The 16,286-nt window shown below is 40.1% G+C and overlaps 1 protein-coding gene across 1 annotated transcript in view; it reads left to right on the top strand.

Annotated features, from left to right (window-relative positions):
• LOC131943485 (uncharacterized) overlaps positions 1 to 6,125 on the top strand; it is a 58,703-nt gene extending 52,578 nt beyond the window's left edge. Inside the window, exon 13 of the mRNA XM_059303644.1 lies at positions 5,801 to 6,125. Coding sequence (XP_059159627.1) covers positions 5,801 to 5,952 — 152 coding nt within the window. The 3' untranslated portion in view covers positions 5,953 to 6,125. The remainder of the gene's footprint in view (positions 1 to 5,800) is intronic.
• Positions 6,126 to 16,286: the final 10,161 nt, after the last annotated feature.

Genomic DNA, 16,286 nt, shown 5'->3' with positions numbered 1-16,286 from the left:
GTACTTACTCTCACACACGTGGGTACTTACTCTCACACATGTGGGTACTTACTCTCACACAGGTGGGTACTTACTCTCACACAGGTTGGTACTTACTCTCACACAGGTGGGTACTTACTCTCACACAGGTGGGTACTTACTCTCACATGTGGGTACTTACTCTCACACAGGTGGGTACTTACTCTCACACAGGTGGGTACTTACTCTCACACAGGTGGGTACTTACTCTCACACAGGTGGGTACTTACTCTCACACAGGTGGGTACTTACTCTCACATGTGGGTACTTACTCTCAAATGTGGGTACTTACTCTCACACAGGTGGGTACTTACTCTCACACAGGTGGGTACTTACTCTCACACATGTGGGTACTTACTCTCACACATGTGGGTACTTACTCTCACACAGGTGGGTAATTACTCTCACATGTGGGTACTTACTCTCACACAGGTGGGTACTTACTCTCACACAGGTGGGTACTTACTCTCACACAGGTGGGTACTTACTCTCACACAGGTGGGTACTTACTCTCACACAGGTGGGTACTTACTCTCACACAGGTGGGTACTTACTCTCACACAGGTGGGTACTTACTCTCACACAGGTGGGTACTTACTCTCACACAGGTGGGGACTTACTCTCACAGGTGGGTACTTACTCTCACACAGGTGGGTACTTACTCTCACACAGGTGGGTACTTACTCTCACACAGGTGGGTACTTACTCTCACACAGGTGGGTACTTACTCTCACACAGGTGGGTACTTACTCTCACACAGGTGGGTACTTACTCTCCCACATGTGGGTACTTACTCTCACACAGGTGGGTACTTACTCTCACACAGGTGGGTACTTACTCTCACACAGGTGGGTACTTACTCTCACACACGTGGGTACTTACTCTCACACAGGTGGGTACTTACTCTCCCACATGTGGGTACTTACTCTCACACAGGTGGGTACATACTCTCCCACATGTGGGTACTTACTCTCTCACAGGTGGATACTTACTCTCACACAGGTCGGTACTTTCTCTCACAGAGGTGGGTACTTACTCTCACACAGGTGGGTACTTACTCTCACACACGTGGGTACTTACTCTCACACAGGTGGGTACTTACTCTCAAATGTGGGTACTTACTCTCACACATGTGGGTACTTACTCTCACACAGGTGGGTACTTACTCTCACACACTTGGGTACTTACTCTCACATGTGGGTACTTACTCTCACACATGTGGGTACTTACTCTCACAGAGGTGGGTACTTACTCTCACACAGGTGGGTACTTACTCTCACACACGTGGGTACTTACTCTCACATGTGGGTACTTACTCTCACACATGTGGGTACTTACTCTCACAGAGGTGGGTACTTACTCTCACACAGGTGGGTACTTACTCTCACACACGTGGGTACTTACTCTCACATGTGGGTACTTACTCTAACACAGGTGGGTACTTACTCTCACAGAGGGGGGTACTTACTCTCACACAGGTGGGTACTTACTCTCACACACGTGGGTACTTACTCTCACATGTGGGTACTTACTCTCACACATGTGGGTACTTACTCTCACACAGGTGGGTACTTACTCTCTCACATGTGGGTACTTACTCTCCCACATGTGGGTACTTACTCTCTCACAGGTGGGTACTTACTCTCACACAGGTGGGTACTTACTCTCACACATGTGGGTACTTACTCTCCCACATGTGGGTACTTACTCTCTCACAGGTGGGTACTTACTCTCATACAGGTGGGTACTTACTCTCACACAGGTGGGTACTTACTCTCACACAGGTGGGTACTTACTCTCACAGGTGGGTACTTACTCTCACATGTGGGTACTTACTCTCACACAGGTGGGTACTTACTCTCACACAGGTGGGTAATTACTCTCACACAGGTTGGTACTTACTCTCACACAGGTGGGTACTTACTCTCACACAGGTGGGTACTTACTCTCACACAGGTGGGTACTTACTCTCACATGTGGGTACTTACTCTCACACAGGTGGGTACTTACTCTCACACAGGTGGGTACTTACTCTCACACATGTGGGTACTTACTCTCACACAGGTTGGTACTTACTCTCACACAGGTGGGTACTTACTCTCACACAGGTGGGTGCTTACTATCACATGTGGGTACTTACTCTCACAAGTGGGTACTTACTCTCACACAGGTGGGTACTTACTCTCACACAGGTGGGTACTTACTCTCACACAGGTGGGTACTTACTCTCACATGTGGGTACTTACTCTCACACAGGTGGGTACTTACTCTCACACAGGTGGGTACTTACTCTCACACAGGTGGGTACTTACTCTCACATGTGGGTACTTACTCTCACACAGGTGGGTACTTACTCTCACACAGGTGGGTACTTACTCTCACATGTGGGTACTTACTCTCACACAGGTGGGTACTTACTCTCACACAGGTGGGTACTTACTCTCACACATGTGGGTACTTACTCTCACACAGGTGGGTACTTACTCTCACACAGGTGGGTACTTACTCTCACATGTGGGTACTTACTCTCACACAGGTGGGTACTTACTCTCACACAGGTGGGTACTTACTCTCACACATGTGGGTACTTACTCTCACACAGGTTGGTACTTACTCTCACACAGGTGGGTACTTACTCTCACACAGGTGGGTGCTTACTATCACATGTGGGTACTTACTCTCACAAGTGGGTACTTACTCTCACACAGGTGGGTACTTACTCTCACACAGGTGGGTACTTACTCTCACACAGGTGGGTACTTACTCTCACATGTGGGTACTTACTCTCACACAGGTGGGTACTTACTCTCACACAGGTGGGTACTTACTCTCACACAGGTGGGTACTTACTCTCACATGTGGGTACTTACTCTCACACAGGTGGGTACTTACTCTCACACAGGTGGGTACTTACTCTCAGAGGTGGGTACTTACTCTCACACAGGTGGGTACTTACTCTCACATGTGGGTACTTACTCTCACACAGGTGGGTACTTACTCTCACACAGGTGGGTACTTACTCTCACACAGGTGGGTACTTACTCTCACATGTGGGTACTTACTCTCACACAGGTGGGTACTTACTCTCACATGTGGGTACTTACTCTCACACAGGTGGGTACTTACTCTCACACAGGTGGGTACTTACTCTCACACATGTGGGTACTTACTCTCACACAGGTGGGTACTTACTCTCACACAGGTGGGTACTTACTCTCACACAGGTGGGTACTTACTCTCACATGTGGGTACTTACTCTCAAATGTGGGTACTTACTCTCACACAGGTGGGTACTTACTCTCACACAGGTGGGTACTTACTCTCACACAGGTGGGTACTTACTCTCACATGTGGGTACTTACTCTCAAATGTGGGTACTTACTCTCACACAGGTGGGTACTTACTCTCACACAGGTGGGTACTTACTCTCACATGTGGGTACTTACTCTCAAATGTGGGTACTTACTCTCACACAGGTGGGTACTTACTCTCACACAGGTGGGGACTTACTCTCACACAGGTGGGTACTTACTCTCACATGTGGGTACTTACTCTCAAATGTGGGTACTTACTCTCACACAGGTGGGTACTTACTCTCACACAGGTGGGTACTTACTCTCACACAGGTGGGTACTTACTCTCGCATGTGGGTACTTACTCTCACACATGTGGGTACTTACTCTCACACATGTGGGTACTTACTCTCACATGTGGGTACTTACTCTCAAATGTGGGTACTTACTCTCACACAGGTGGGTACTTACTCTCACACAGGTGGGTACTTACTCTCACACAGGTGGGTACTTACTCTCGCATGTGGGTACTTACTCTCACATGTGGGTACTTACTCTCACACAGGTGGGTACTTACTCTCACACAGGTGGGTACTTACTCTCACACAGGTGGGTACTTACTCTCACACACGTGGGTACTTACTCTCACACAGGTGGGTACTTACTCTCACACAGGTGGGTACTTACTCTCACAGAGGTGGGTACTTACTCTCACACATGTGGGTACTTACTCTCACAGGTGGGTACTTACTCTCACACAGGTGGGTACTTACTCTCACACAGGTGGGTACTTACTCTCGCATGTGGGTACTTACTCTCACATGTGGGTACTTACTCTCACAGGTGGGTACTTACTCTCACACAGGTGGGTACTTACTCTCACACAGGTGGGTACTTACTCTCACACAGGTGGGTACTTACTCTCACATGTGGGTACTTACTCTCACATGTGGGTACTTACTCTCTCACAGGTGGGTACTTACTCTCACACAGGTGGGTACTTACTCTCACACAGGTGGGTACTTACTCTCACACATGTGGGTACTTACTCTCAAATGTAGGTACTTACTCTCACACAGGTGGGTACTTACTCTCACACAGGTGGGTACTTACTCTCACACAGGTGGGTACTTACTCTCACAGGTGGGTACTTACTCTCACACAGGTGGGTACTTACTCTCACACAGGTGGGTACTTACTCTCCCACATGTGGGTACTTACTCTCTCACAGGTGGGTACTTACTCTCACACAGGTGGGTACTTACTCTCACACAGGTGGGTACTTACTCTCACACAGGTGGGTACTTACTCTCACATGTGGGTACTTACTCTCACAGGTGGGGACTTACTCTCACAGAGAGGCGGGGGATGAGGGTGCTATGATAGATGTGTGGGTGTTTTCTATATGCGTATGGATGCTATAGTATGTGTGTCTCTAAGTGTCAGTTAAAATCTTCCATCACTGTACTCTAGTCACTTAAACCCTTGCATCACTGTACTCTAGTCACTTAAACCCTTGCATCACTGTACTCAAGTGTCGGATGTAACTGAAATTTGAAAATGTCCTGTTGAATGTCCTATTGAATGTCCTATTGAATGTTCTATTGAATGTCCTATTGAATGTCCAATTGCATGTCCTATTGAATGTCCTATTGCATGTCCTATTGCATGTCCTATTGAATGTCCAATTGAATGTCCTATTGCATGTCCTATTGAATGTCCTATTGAATGTCCTATTGCATGTTCTATTGAATGTCCTATTGAATGTCCAATTGCATGTCCTATTGAATGTCCTATTGCATGTCCTATTGCATGCCCTATTGAATGTCCAATTGAATGTCCTATTGCATGTCCTATTGAATGTCCTATTGAATGTCCAATTGAATGTCCTATTGAATGTCCTATTGCATGTCCTATTGCATGTCCTATTGCATGTCCAATTGAATGTCCTATTGAATGTTCTATTGAATGTCCTATTGCATGTCCTATTGAATGTCCTATTGCATGTCCTATTGAATGTCCTATTGAATGTCCTATTGCATGTCTTATTGAATGTCCTATTGAATGTCCTATTGAATGTCTTATTGAATGTCCTATTGAATGTCCTATTGAATGTCCTATTGAATGTCCTATTGAATGTCCTATTGAATGTCCTATTGAATGTCCTATTGAATGTCCTATTGAATGTCCTATTGCATGTCTTATTGAATGTCCAATTGAATGTCCTATTGAATGTCCTATTGAATGTCCTATTGAATGTCTTATTGAATGTCCTATTGAATGTCCTATTGAATGTCCTATTGCATGTCTTATTGAATGTCCAATTGAATGTCCTATTGAATGTCCAATTGAATGTCCTATTGAATGTCCTATTGAATGTCCTATTGAATGTCGTATTGCATGTCTTATTGAATGTCCAGTTGAATGTCCTATTGAATGTCTTATTGAATGTCCTATTGAATGTCCTATTGAATGTCCTATTGAAACAGGTCACCACCGCGGATCGCTAGCTAGTCCTGTAGGACAAGCCGGAAGTCCAACCGTCCAGAATATCCAATCAAAGGCCACCACGACACTGACAGAGGCGACAAGCAGCATTACGTCATCAAATGTCTCATCATCATCCGCAACAACCGCCTAATTTTACATTCTAGTCATACGTCAGGGTTTTTATTTTAGTCATCCGTCAGGTTTTTTATTCTAGTCATACGTCAGGTTTTTTTATTTTAGTCACGTCAGTTTTTTTTTTTATTTTAGTCACGTCAGGTTTTTTTTTATTTTAGTCATACGTCAGGTTTTTTTTATTTTAGTTAACGTCAGGTTTTTTAGTCATACGTCAGGTTTTTTATTTTAGTCATATGTCAGGTTTTTTAGTCATACGTCAGGTTTTTCTATTTTAGTCATACGTCAGGTTTTTTAGACATACGCCAGGTTTTTTATTTTAGTCATATGTCAGGTTTTTTAGTCATACGTCAGGTTTTTTTATTTTAGTCATACGTCAGGTTTTTTTAGTCATACGCCAGGTTTTTTATTTTAGTCATATGTCAGGTTTTCGATTATGGTCATAAATCTGTTTGTCCAGTTAATATAAACATTATCCGATTTCAACTTTGATAACATTATATTATGACAAACAGAAGACAAGAATTATTTTATTAACTGCATTCGTTGGTTGAAATAATAATGTTGTTGTGTACAATTTTTTTGTATTAATTAAAAAAATATTGCAGCATGTGGTTGTGTTACAGACAATAATTTTTTTAATTTGCTGTCTTGACCATAATATTAAGCAAGAAATTCAGTAGAGAGCGTTCAAATTTCTTAGAAAATTTACATCAGAATTTCTTCCAGGCATCTCTTCAGGGACCCCCATCTCACCCCCCCCCCCCCACCACCTTTACCCGGTTAAAACTCATGAGATTTTTTACATATTTTAGCTACCAACGCTTTTATGAAAGAAAGCAAATTAGTTTTATATTCTTATTTTCAGTGCATTTTAAAGCTTGTTGCTATAAAGTTTTTTTTTTTTATATTTGTTTTATTTTTGTATAAATACAAATTTCTATATAAAGTTAAATACAAATGGTAGCGGCAATGATACAACAGATAGTGTTAGTTATCTAACGAATTAAAGACAGTTTCAGCTACTAAATTAAGTAATCACATTCTCGTGCTACTTAGACAATCATTTTTATTACTATTTTTATCATTTAAAAACCAAAAAAACCTGTAAAGAAAGCTTTTATAGATGTCCTAAAAAAACAATTTTAAAAATTCTTTACGAGTACACATTAAGTTTAATTTTTTAAATAAAGGTGTGAAAGTTTTCAAAAGGGGCGAGAATAAAGGTGGGAAAGTTTTCAACAGGGGGGAGAATAAAGGTGTGAAAGTTTTCAACAAGTGCGAGAATAAAGGTGTGAAAGTTTTCAATAGGGGCGAGAATAAAGGTGTGAAAGTTTTCAACAGGGGGGAGAATAAAGGTGTGAAAGTTTTCAACAGGGGGGAGAATAAAGGTGTGAAAGTTTTCAACAGGGGCGAGAATAAAGGTGTGAAAGTTTGTTTTCAATAGGGGCGAGAATAAAGGTGTGAACGTTTTCAATAGGGGGGAGAATAAAGGTGTGAAAGTTTTCAAAAGGGGCGAGAATAAAGGTGTGAAAGTTTTCAACAGGGGGGAGAATAAAGGTGTGAAAGTTTTCAACAAGTGCGAGAATAAAGGTGTAAAAGTTTTCAACAGGGGGGAGAATAAAGGTGTGAAAGTTCTCAACAGGGGGGAGAATAAAGGTGTGAAAGTTTTCAACAGGGGGGAGAATAAAGGTGTGAAAGTTTTCAACAGGGGCGAGAATAAAGGTGTGAAAGTTTGTTTTCAATAGGGGCGAGAATAAAGGTGTGAACGTTTTCAATAGGGGCGAGAATAAAGGTGTCAAAGTTTTCAACAGGGGGGAGAATAAAGGTGTGAAAGTTTTCAACAAGTGCGAGAATTAAGGTGTGAAAGTTTTCAATAGGGGGGAGAATAAAGGTGTGAAAGTTTTCAACAGGGGGGAGAATAAAGGTGTGAAAGTTTTCAACAAGTGCGAGAATAAAGGTGTGAAAGTTTTCAACAGGGGGGAGAATAAAGGTGTGAAAGTTTTCAACAGGGGGGAGAATAAAGGTGTGAAAGTTTTCAACAGGGGGGGGGAGAATAAAGGTGTGAAAGTTTTCAACAGGGGGGAGAATAAAGGTGGGAAAGTTTTCAACAGGGGGGAGAATAAAGGTGTGAAAGTTTTCAACAAGTGCGAGAATAAAGGTGTGAAAGTTTTCAACAGGGGGGAGAATAAAGGTGTGACAGTTTTCAACAGGGGGGAGAATAAAGGTGTGAAAGTTTTCAACAGGGGGGATTACTTGACCGCCAGACTCCGAGTGCGGGTAGCTCCGCATGTTAACATAAATGTTACATACCCTTTAGTAAGGCAAATCAACGCTTAAAAATCAATTTCTGGCTCAAACTAAATTGGCACTATTGTCACAGGAAAAATTCACAAATGTGTATAAACAAGGAATTTTTTAATACTTTGATGCATTAATTGACTTAAAGCGGTATGGATCGCTCGTAAACCTTCTCGTATCATCTACTTATTGAAGGGTGAAGCCGCATGAAGATGACGTGTATAAAGCCGTAAAAAAGAAACCCCAATTGAACTTTGAACTTAGGTCATGGGTCAGGGCATCACTTTCAAATAAAAATGGCTAGCCAATAATGTTAATTTTTGTCACCTGCACAGTTGAGTGCGTGACAATCGAATTTTAACTTTCGTCAACAGCTTAAATGCTATAACTGTTTGTTGTTGCTATTAGGTTTCAATACTATTATCAATGATCTAATTCAAGAATACATGCGATACATTAAAGTAATGTGTTGTGCCTCTTAGATCTGTAGCACAAGAATTGAGCTTAAAAACTGTTTGTTGTTTCTATTAGGTAACATTGGAATAGATTAAACTTGGATATACTTCAATTAAAACATGATTACGGAGACTATCCTAATATATAATTCCCCATGTGCGCACTTCTCTCTCTCTCTCTCTCTCTCTCTCTCTCTCTCTCTCTCTCTCTCTCTCTCTGTCTGTCCGCAAAATATTTTCGCCGGACATCACGTCAGAAACGGCAGCGATATATGGAGAACTTTATACGGACTTTTGTTGAAAATAATATGTTAGATGTTTTAAATGTATAACCACAATTTTATTTAAAGAAGAAAAATAAAAATCAAAGGCGTATTCTAATGTAGAAAAACAGTATTATTTATGCCACCGGAAAAGCATTAATAGATGTGAAAAAGAACGCATAATACTGTGACGTCACTATTGCTTATAATTTAACTAATGACGTCATCTGTCGTGTTTAGAATAAAAAGAAATGAACTATTTCATTCAAATTTGATTTAGATCTACGTACACTATGAAATGTATACAATACAATTTTTCCGGCCTAAACTCATAAAATTTATTTTATTTATTTGGATTCTAGATCTAGATATTCTAGATTCATCTATTCAAATAATACATTTCTATACTAAAGTATTTCAGGCGTTAATTACTTTATTGAAATCTGTGTTTATATATGCAATTTGCTAATCTCTATAATATATAAAGCAAAGTTGTCGGGTGCCCGATAGGGCACTTCCCGGCGCCGCAGGCGCTTCAAATTGGGCAGGATCTTGCCTTGGGGCGACAGAACACGGGGGCCGGTTGGCCGAAAAGTCTACGATGATGGGGTCAAAACTGACCTCGACTGACCGGCGCCTTATATGAGCTATAAATCGAAAAAAAATGTCCACGGAGGAACCTGTTCATAACTCCTGGGGTCGTAGACCGACCCTCGGGCGAATTAATTAAGCATTCAAATTCTCAATGTTTTCGAAAGCCTAAGCAAAGCTGGGCAGCATGCCTAGTGATAAATAATACTGTCTGAGCGACTCGTCATGTATTTTTCCATGCTTTTGGGTGAGATCGCTCATTGACGTAAGGGGAGAGAATGGACCGTATAAAAGGGAGAGCGAAAGGTGAACGGGGGTGCTAGCTGTGAATATGAAGTAGGATGTCACCACGTCACTTTGATTCGTGATTGTGATTGTACTTATACCAGTTGTTTATCTTCTACTATGGATTTACTATGGATTTATTATTTCACTGTATAAAGTGTAAATAAAGTTATAGTTTGAAGTTACTACCATTGCTCGTGTGAGTGTATTAAACGTACCCACAATAACAACAATGAAATGGATGTTGTTACTAATACAAAATATTTTCAGCTTTAATATGAGAGTTTCTAGCCAAGATGATAACGCGTTAACGAATCACTCAGGTGGTAGGGGTACGAAACCCTAAGCAGTCATTTGTTTTAATGTTCCAACCTCATGATAGAGGACAGAGTTAAAAGCGAAAAGCACGAAAATGGTTCTAAGCGGTTTTTGTTCTTTTGACATTTTTTTTTATTATTCTTATGAAAAAAAATAGCACTCTATTAAGAAATTTTAATTTATTTTTAAAAATTAATTGAACATCTAATTAAGTCGCATGTTATGTCACAGCACATTGTCATCAAGTCTTAACCTTCTTGAAAAGTTTGAAAGAAATCGGTCCGGTAGAAGTGATAATTGTTTTGAAATTAGAAATAGGGTAAAGCCCTACTTCAAAATTTGAAAAAAATCAAGAAATTAAGATTTTATAAATGTCTATGAAATTTGATTTATCTAAATTAAACGGTAGGTATGTTATCTGTATTTTATATACCTGAGACATAGTAAACTATCAATTCCGAATATCAGAGGTCACTCAAAATTTGAGTATAATATCTTATGCTTTTATAGTGAAATTATCTACCTTAATAAAACAGTATTCTTATTAACGTGGTCCTGAGAAAACAACAATGTACGCTTTCGGTTACCAGAAATTTTACATAAGTTGAAAGGAACAATCTAATACATTTAAAAATGTTGTCTACCTAGGTTTAATGGTAGTAGAGTTTTCATTTTTTGAGAGATCGGAAATAGAGTACTTATCACTCCCAGTTACCGGAAATCGCCCAAAAGTAGATAGAAAAAAAGTTAACATAAAACGTTGATGTGAAATTTGGAAAAATAACAAAGTTATCGTGTTTGGGTGGCAAATCTTTTTTCCAGCTCCGGAAAATTACAAAACGTCAAAATTTGTCTCAATCTCGAATTACAATTTGTTGACGATTACATTTACAAGTACATTTACAATGCATCCTTTATATTCCGTATACGATACAGTGAGGAGCTGTTAATCGGTGAAAAATATAAAAATTTCCTTTAATTTTCCTTCAAGATTTGAATACTTTCTATATATATTAAATATTTATATTCTGTATATACCACTACGAGGGATGGTAACTCGGGATATAGAAAAAAAATTGTGCACAAAGCGAAAAGCAAACAATGTATATAATAGTGCGAAATATTAGTTGTTTTTTACTTTCTCGTTCATACGTAGTATAGAGAAAGTATTGTAATCGTGCAAAAAAAAAAATCGAGATTTTTACAAATCTCGACGTTTTACACCTCACAGATACGGAAAAACATAATTTTGCAATCTTGTCCGTATGTCTGTGTGTGTGTGTGTGTGTGTGTGTCTGTGTGTCTGTGTGTCCGTGTGTAAACACGATAACTTGAGTACCGTTACAGCTAGGCTGGTGAAATTTCATATATAAGTATTTTATCAAAATCGTAGATCCGTATCAACTTTTAAGCGAATTCCGATAACAGGAAGTGGTACTTTTTCTACTTTGAATTTTTCAAAAGCCTATAACTTGAGTACTATTTCAGATAGATAAATGAAATTTGATATGTAAGTAAAAGAGCTAATTCTCTACCTTCTGTCAAATTTTGAGTAATTTCCGTTGACCGCAAGTACTTATCTACGCTATTTCCGATTTCTCAAAAAACGCATGTAAATTTATAAAGTACTAATAATATTGCGCACTATTATGCGCTTTTTTTAAATTAGCGTTCACTTGGTGTGCATTTCTTTTTTCTACGAGATTATATTCTATTTTAAGAAATGTGAGTATTTAAAATGGATTAAAAATCATGTCTAGAAGTCTATATCCCGAGTTGCCATCCCCTGTAGTGTTATATTAGAATATTCGAGAAAGTTTAGGGGAGATCACTCCCGGTTTATTTTGCGTTGTAATGTGAACGCCAAATAAAAAAGTGCATAATAGTGCGCAATATTATTAGTACTTTAAAAATTTACTTTAGTTTTTTGAGAAATTGGAAGTAGCGTAAATTACTACTTCCGGTCAACGGAAATTACTCAAAATTTAACAGATGGTAGAAAATTAAATCTTTTACTTACATGTGAAATTTCATTTATCTATCTGAAATAGTACTCAAGTTATAGGCTTTTGAAAAATTCAAAGTAGAAAAAGTACCACTTCCGGTTATCGGAAATCGCTCAAAAGTTGACACGGATCTACGATTTTGATAAAATACTTATATATGAAATTTCATCAACCTAGCTGTAACGGTACTCAAGTAATCGTGTTTACACACAGACAGACAGACACACAGACATACGGACAGGATTGCAAAGCCCAGTTTTTCAGAGTGGATTACGCATAAAACCTCTTAATTTAGATAAATCTGGATTGATAATTTTTGCCCGATTAAAATAAGTCCTCTATACTTCGGATGTGATGAAGGACTGAGGTGTAATACGGTGAAAATTGTTAAAATTTCAAGAGATTTTTTTGCACGATTACAATACTTTCTCTATACTTCGTATATACGAGAAAGTAAAAAGTAAGCCTGTCTATCGATTTTTGTAAGCGATTTGCACACTGTCATACAAATGAATTTGGAGGGCGCACTGAACTACGCAATAAAGATCTTCAATACCACAAGTTTATATTTATTGCTTGAAGTTTTTCTGAGAAATTAGAATCGCGTTTTGGTGGCACATCTTGTCTGTAAACAAGTTAAGCTCCCAGTTTCATACTAAAACATTCAACGGCTGGAAGGGCAAATAAAGTAACCATTCGTTTGAATACATTTGATGAAATTATTTGTATTGAAATTCAAAATTATTCTTTCACTAGAGCTAAGTATCGCCTTTACACATCCTAATGACTGTAAATAACCTAGTCACTGTAATATACTAGTCACTGTAAATATCCTTGTCATTTTAAACAGCATGTTCTACCGGTTCTACCTTACTAACTGTTTACATGTTCTACCTGTTCTTCCTGTTTACATGTTCTGCCTGTTCTTCCTGTTTACATGTTCTACCTGTTCTTCCTGTTTGCATGTTCTACCTGTTCTTCCTGTTCTTCCTGTTCTTCCTGTTTACATGTTCTACCTGTTCTACCTGTTCTTCCTGTTAACATGTTCTACCTGTTCTTCCTGTTTACATGTTCTACCTGTTCTACCTGTTCTACCTGTTCTTCCTGTTTACATGTTCTACCTGTTCTACCTGTTCTTCCTGTTTACATGTTCTACCTGTTCTACCTGTTCTTCCTATTTACATGTGCTACCTGTTCTACCTGTTCTTCCTGTTTACATGTTCTACCTGTTGTTCCTGTTTACATGTTCTACCAGTTCTTTCTGTTCTTCCTATTTACATGTTCTACCTGTTCTTCCTGTTTACATGTGCTACCTGTTCTACCTGTTTTACCTGTTCTTCCTGTTTATATGTTTTACCTGTTCTACCTGTTCTGCCTGTTCTTCCTGTTTACATGTTCTACCTGTTCTACCTGTTCTGCCTGTTTAAATGTTCTACCTGTTCTTCCTGTTTACATGTTCTACCTGTTCTTCCTGTTTACATGTTCTACCTGTGTTCTTCCTGTTTATATGTGGTACCTGTTTTTCCTGTTTATATGTTCTACCTGTTCTTCCTGTTTACATGTTCTAACTGTTCTTCCTATTTACATGTTCTACCTGTTCTTCCTGTTTACATGTGCTACCTGTTCTACCTGTTCTTCCTGTTTAGATGTTCTACCTGTTCTACCTGTTCTACCTGTTCTGCCTGATCTTCCTGTTTACATGTTCTATCTGTTCTTCCTGTTTACATGTTCTACCTGTTCTGCCTGAACTTCCTGTTTAAATGTTCTACCTGTTCTTCCTGTTTACAAGTTCTACCTGTTCTACCTGTTCTACCTGTTTACATGTTCTACCTGTTCTTCCTGTTTACATGTTCTACCTGTTCTACCTGTTCTACCTGTTTACATGTTCTTACTGTTCTACCTGTTCTACCTGTTCTACCTGTTTACATGTTCTACCTGTTCTACCTGTTTACATGTTCTACCTTTTCTACCTGTTTACATGTTCTACCTGTTCTACCTGTTCTTCCTGCAGGTTACAGTGTGCCATATGTTGCTCTAAACCAAGTGTTCCCCGCACTGTGTCATACCAAAGCCGTATCTAGCTCATGTTTACCCTGTTCACTCTCCTGCCAATACGCAGTGTCTGTGGCTTGCTGCTTGTCGTGGACTTAGGTAATTTTTTTGTTTCTCTCATTCTTCGGAAACTGATCCCTGTTATACAGGTAAGATAATATATTTGTGACACCCCTGTTATACAGGTAAGATAATATATTTGTGACACCCCTGTGTATACAGGTAAGATAATATATTTGTGACACCCCTGTGTATACAGGTAAGATAATATATTTGTGACACCCCTGTTATACAGGTAAGATAATATATTTGTGACACCCCTGTGTATACAGGTAAGATAATATATTTGTGACACCCCTGTTATACAGGTAAGATAATATATTTGTGACACCCCTGTGTATACAGGTAAGATAATATATTTGTGACACCCCTGTGTATACAGGTAAGATAATATATTTGTGACACCCCTGTGTATACAGGTAAGATAATATATTTGTGACACCCCTGTGTATACAGGTAAGATAATATATTTGTGACACCCCTGTTATACAGGTAAGATAATATATTTGTGACACCCCTGTGTATACAGGTAAGATAATATATTTGTGACACCCCTGTTATACAGGTAAGATAATATATTTGTGACACCCCTGTGTATACAGGTAAGATACTATATTTGTGACACCCCTGTTATACAGGTAAGATAATATATTTGTGACACCCCTGTGTATAGAGGTAACAGTATACAAGTATAGCCATTTGTGAGATTCCCAAATAGATTGATAAGACTGCAGTTTAAACCAGGGGCGGAATGACGTCCAGGTACCTGAGTCGAACTTGATGTCCAGGTACCTAAGGCGAACTTGATGTCCAGGTACCTGAGGCGAACTTGATGTATAGGTACCTGAGGCGAACTTGATGTCCAGGTACCTGAGGCGAACATGATTACCTGAGGCGAACTTGATTACTTGAGGCGAACTTGATGTCCAGGTACCTAAGGCGAACTTGATGTCCAGGTACCTGAGGCGAACATGATTACCTGAGTCGAACTTGATTTCCAGGTACCTGAGGCGAACATGATTACCTGAGTCGAACTTGATATCCAGGTACCTAAGGCGAACTTGATTACCTGAGGCGAACTTGATGTCCAGGTACCTGAGGCGAACTTAATATCCAGGTACCTGATGCGAACTTGATGTCCAGGTACCTGCGGCGAACTTGATTACCTGAGGCGAACTTGATATCCAGGTACCTGAGGCGAACATGATTACCTGAGGCGAACTTGATTTCCAGGTACCTGAGGCGAACATGATTACCTGAGTCGAACTTGATATCCAGGTACCTAAGGCGAACTTGATTACCTGAGGCGAACTTGATGTCCAGGTACCTGAGGCGAACTTGATGTCCAGGTACCAAAGGCGAACATGATTACCTGAGTCGAACTTGATGTCCAGGTACCTGAGACGAACTTGATGTCCAGGTACCTAAGACGAACTTGATTACCTGAGGCGAACTTGATGTCCAGGTACCTGAGGCGAACATGATTACCTGAGGCGAACTTGATTTCCAGGTACCTGAGGCGAACTTGATTACCTGAGGCGAACTTGATTACCTGAGGCGAACTTGATTACCTGAGGCGAACTTGATGTCCAGGTACCTGAGGCGAACTTGATGTCCAGGTACCTGAGGCGAACTTGATGTCCAGGTACCTGAGACGAACTTGATTACCTGAGGCGAACTTGATGTCCAGGTACCTGAGACGAACTTGATTACCTGAGGCGAACTTGATTTCCAGGTACCTGAGGCGAACTTGATTACCTGAGGCGAACTTGATTACCTGAGGCGAATTTGATGTCCAGGTACCTGAGGCGAACTTGATGTCCAGGTACCTGAGGCGAACTTGATGTCCAGGTACCTGGGGCGAACTTGATGTCCAGGTACCTGAGGCGAACTTGATTACCTGAGGCGAACTTGATTACCTGAGGCGAACTTGATGTCCAGGTACCTGAGGCGAACTTGATGTCCAGGTACCTGGGGCGAACTTGATGTCCAGGTACCTGAGACGAACTTGATGTCCAGGTA

Source organism: Physella acuta, unplaced genomic scaffold, assembly GCF_028476545.2.
Source record: "Physella acuta isolate Inbredline_101_S28 unplaced genomic scaffold, ASM2847654v3 ptg000457l, whole genome shotgun sequence".
Classification (NCBI taxonomy): Eukaryota; Metazoa; Mollusca; class Gastropoda; family Physidae; genus Physella; species Physella acuta.
Note: the sequence above shows the minus strand (reverse complement) of the source record. Positions and strands in the feature narration are given on the sequence as shown.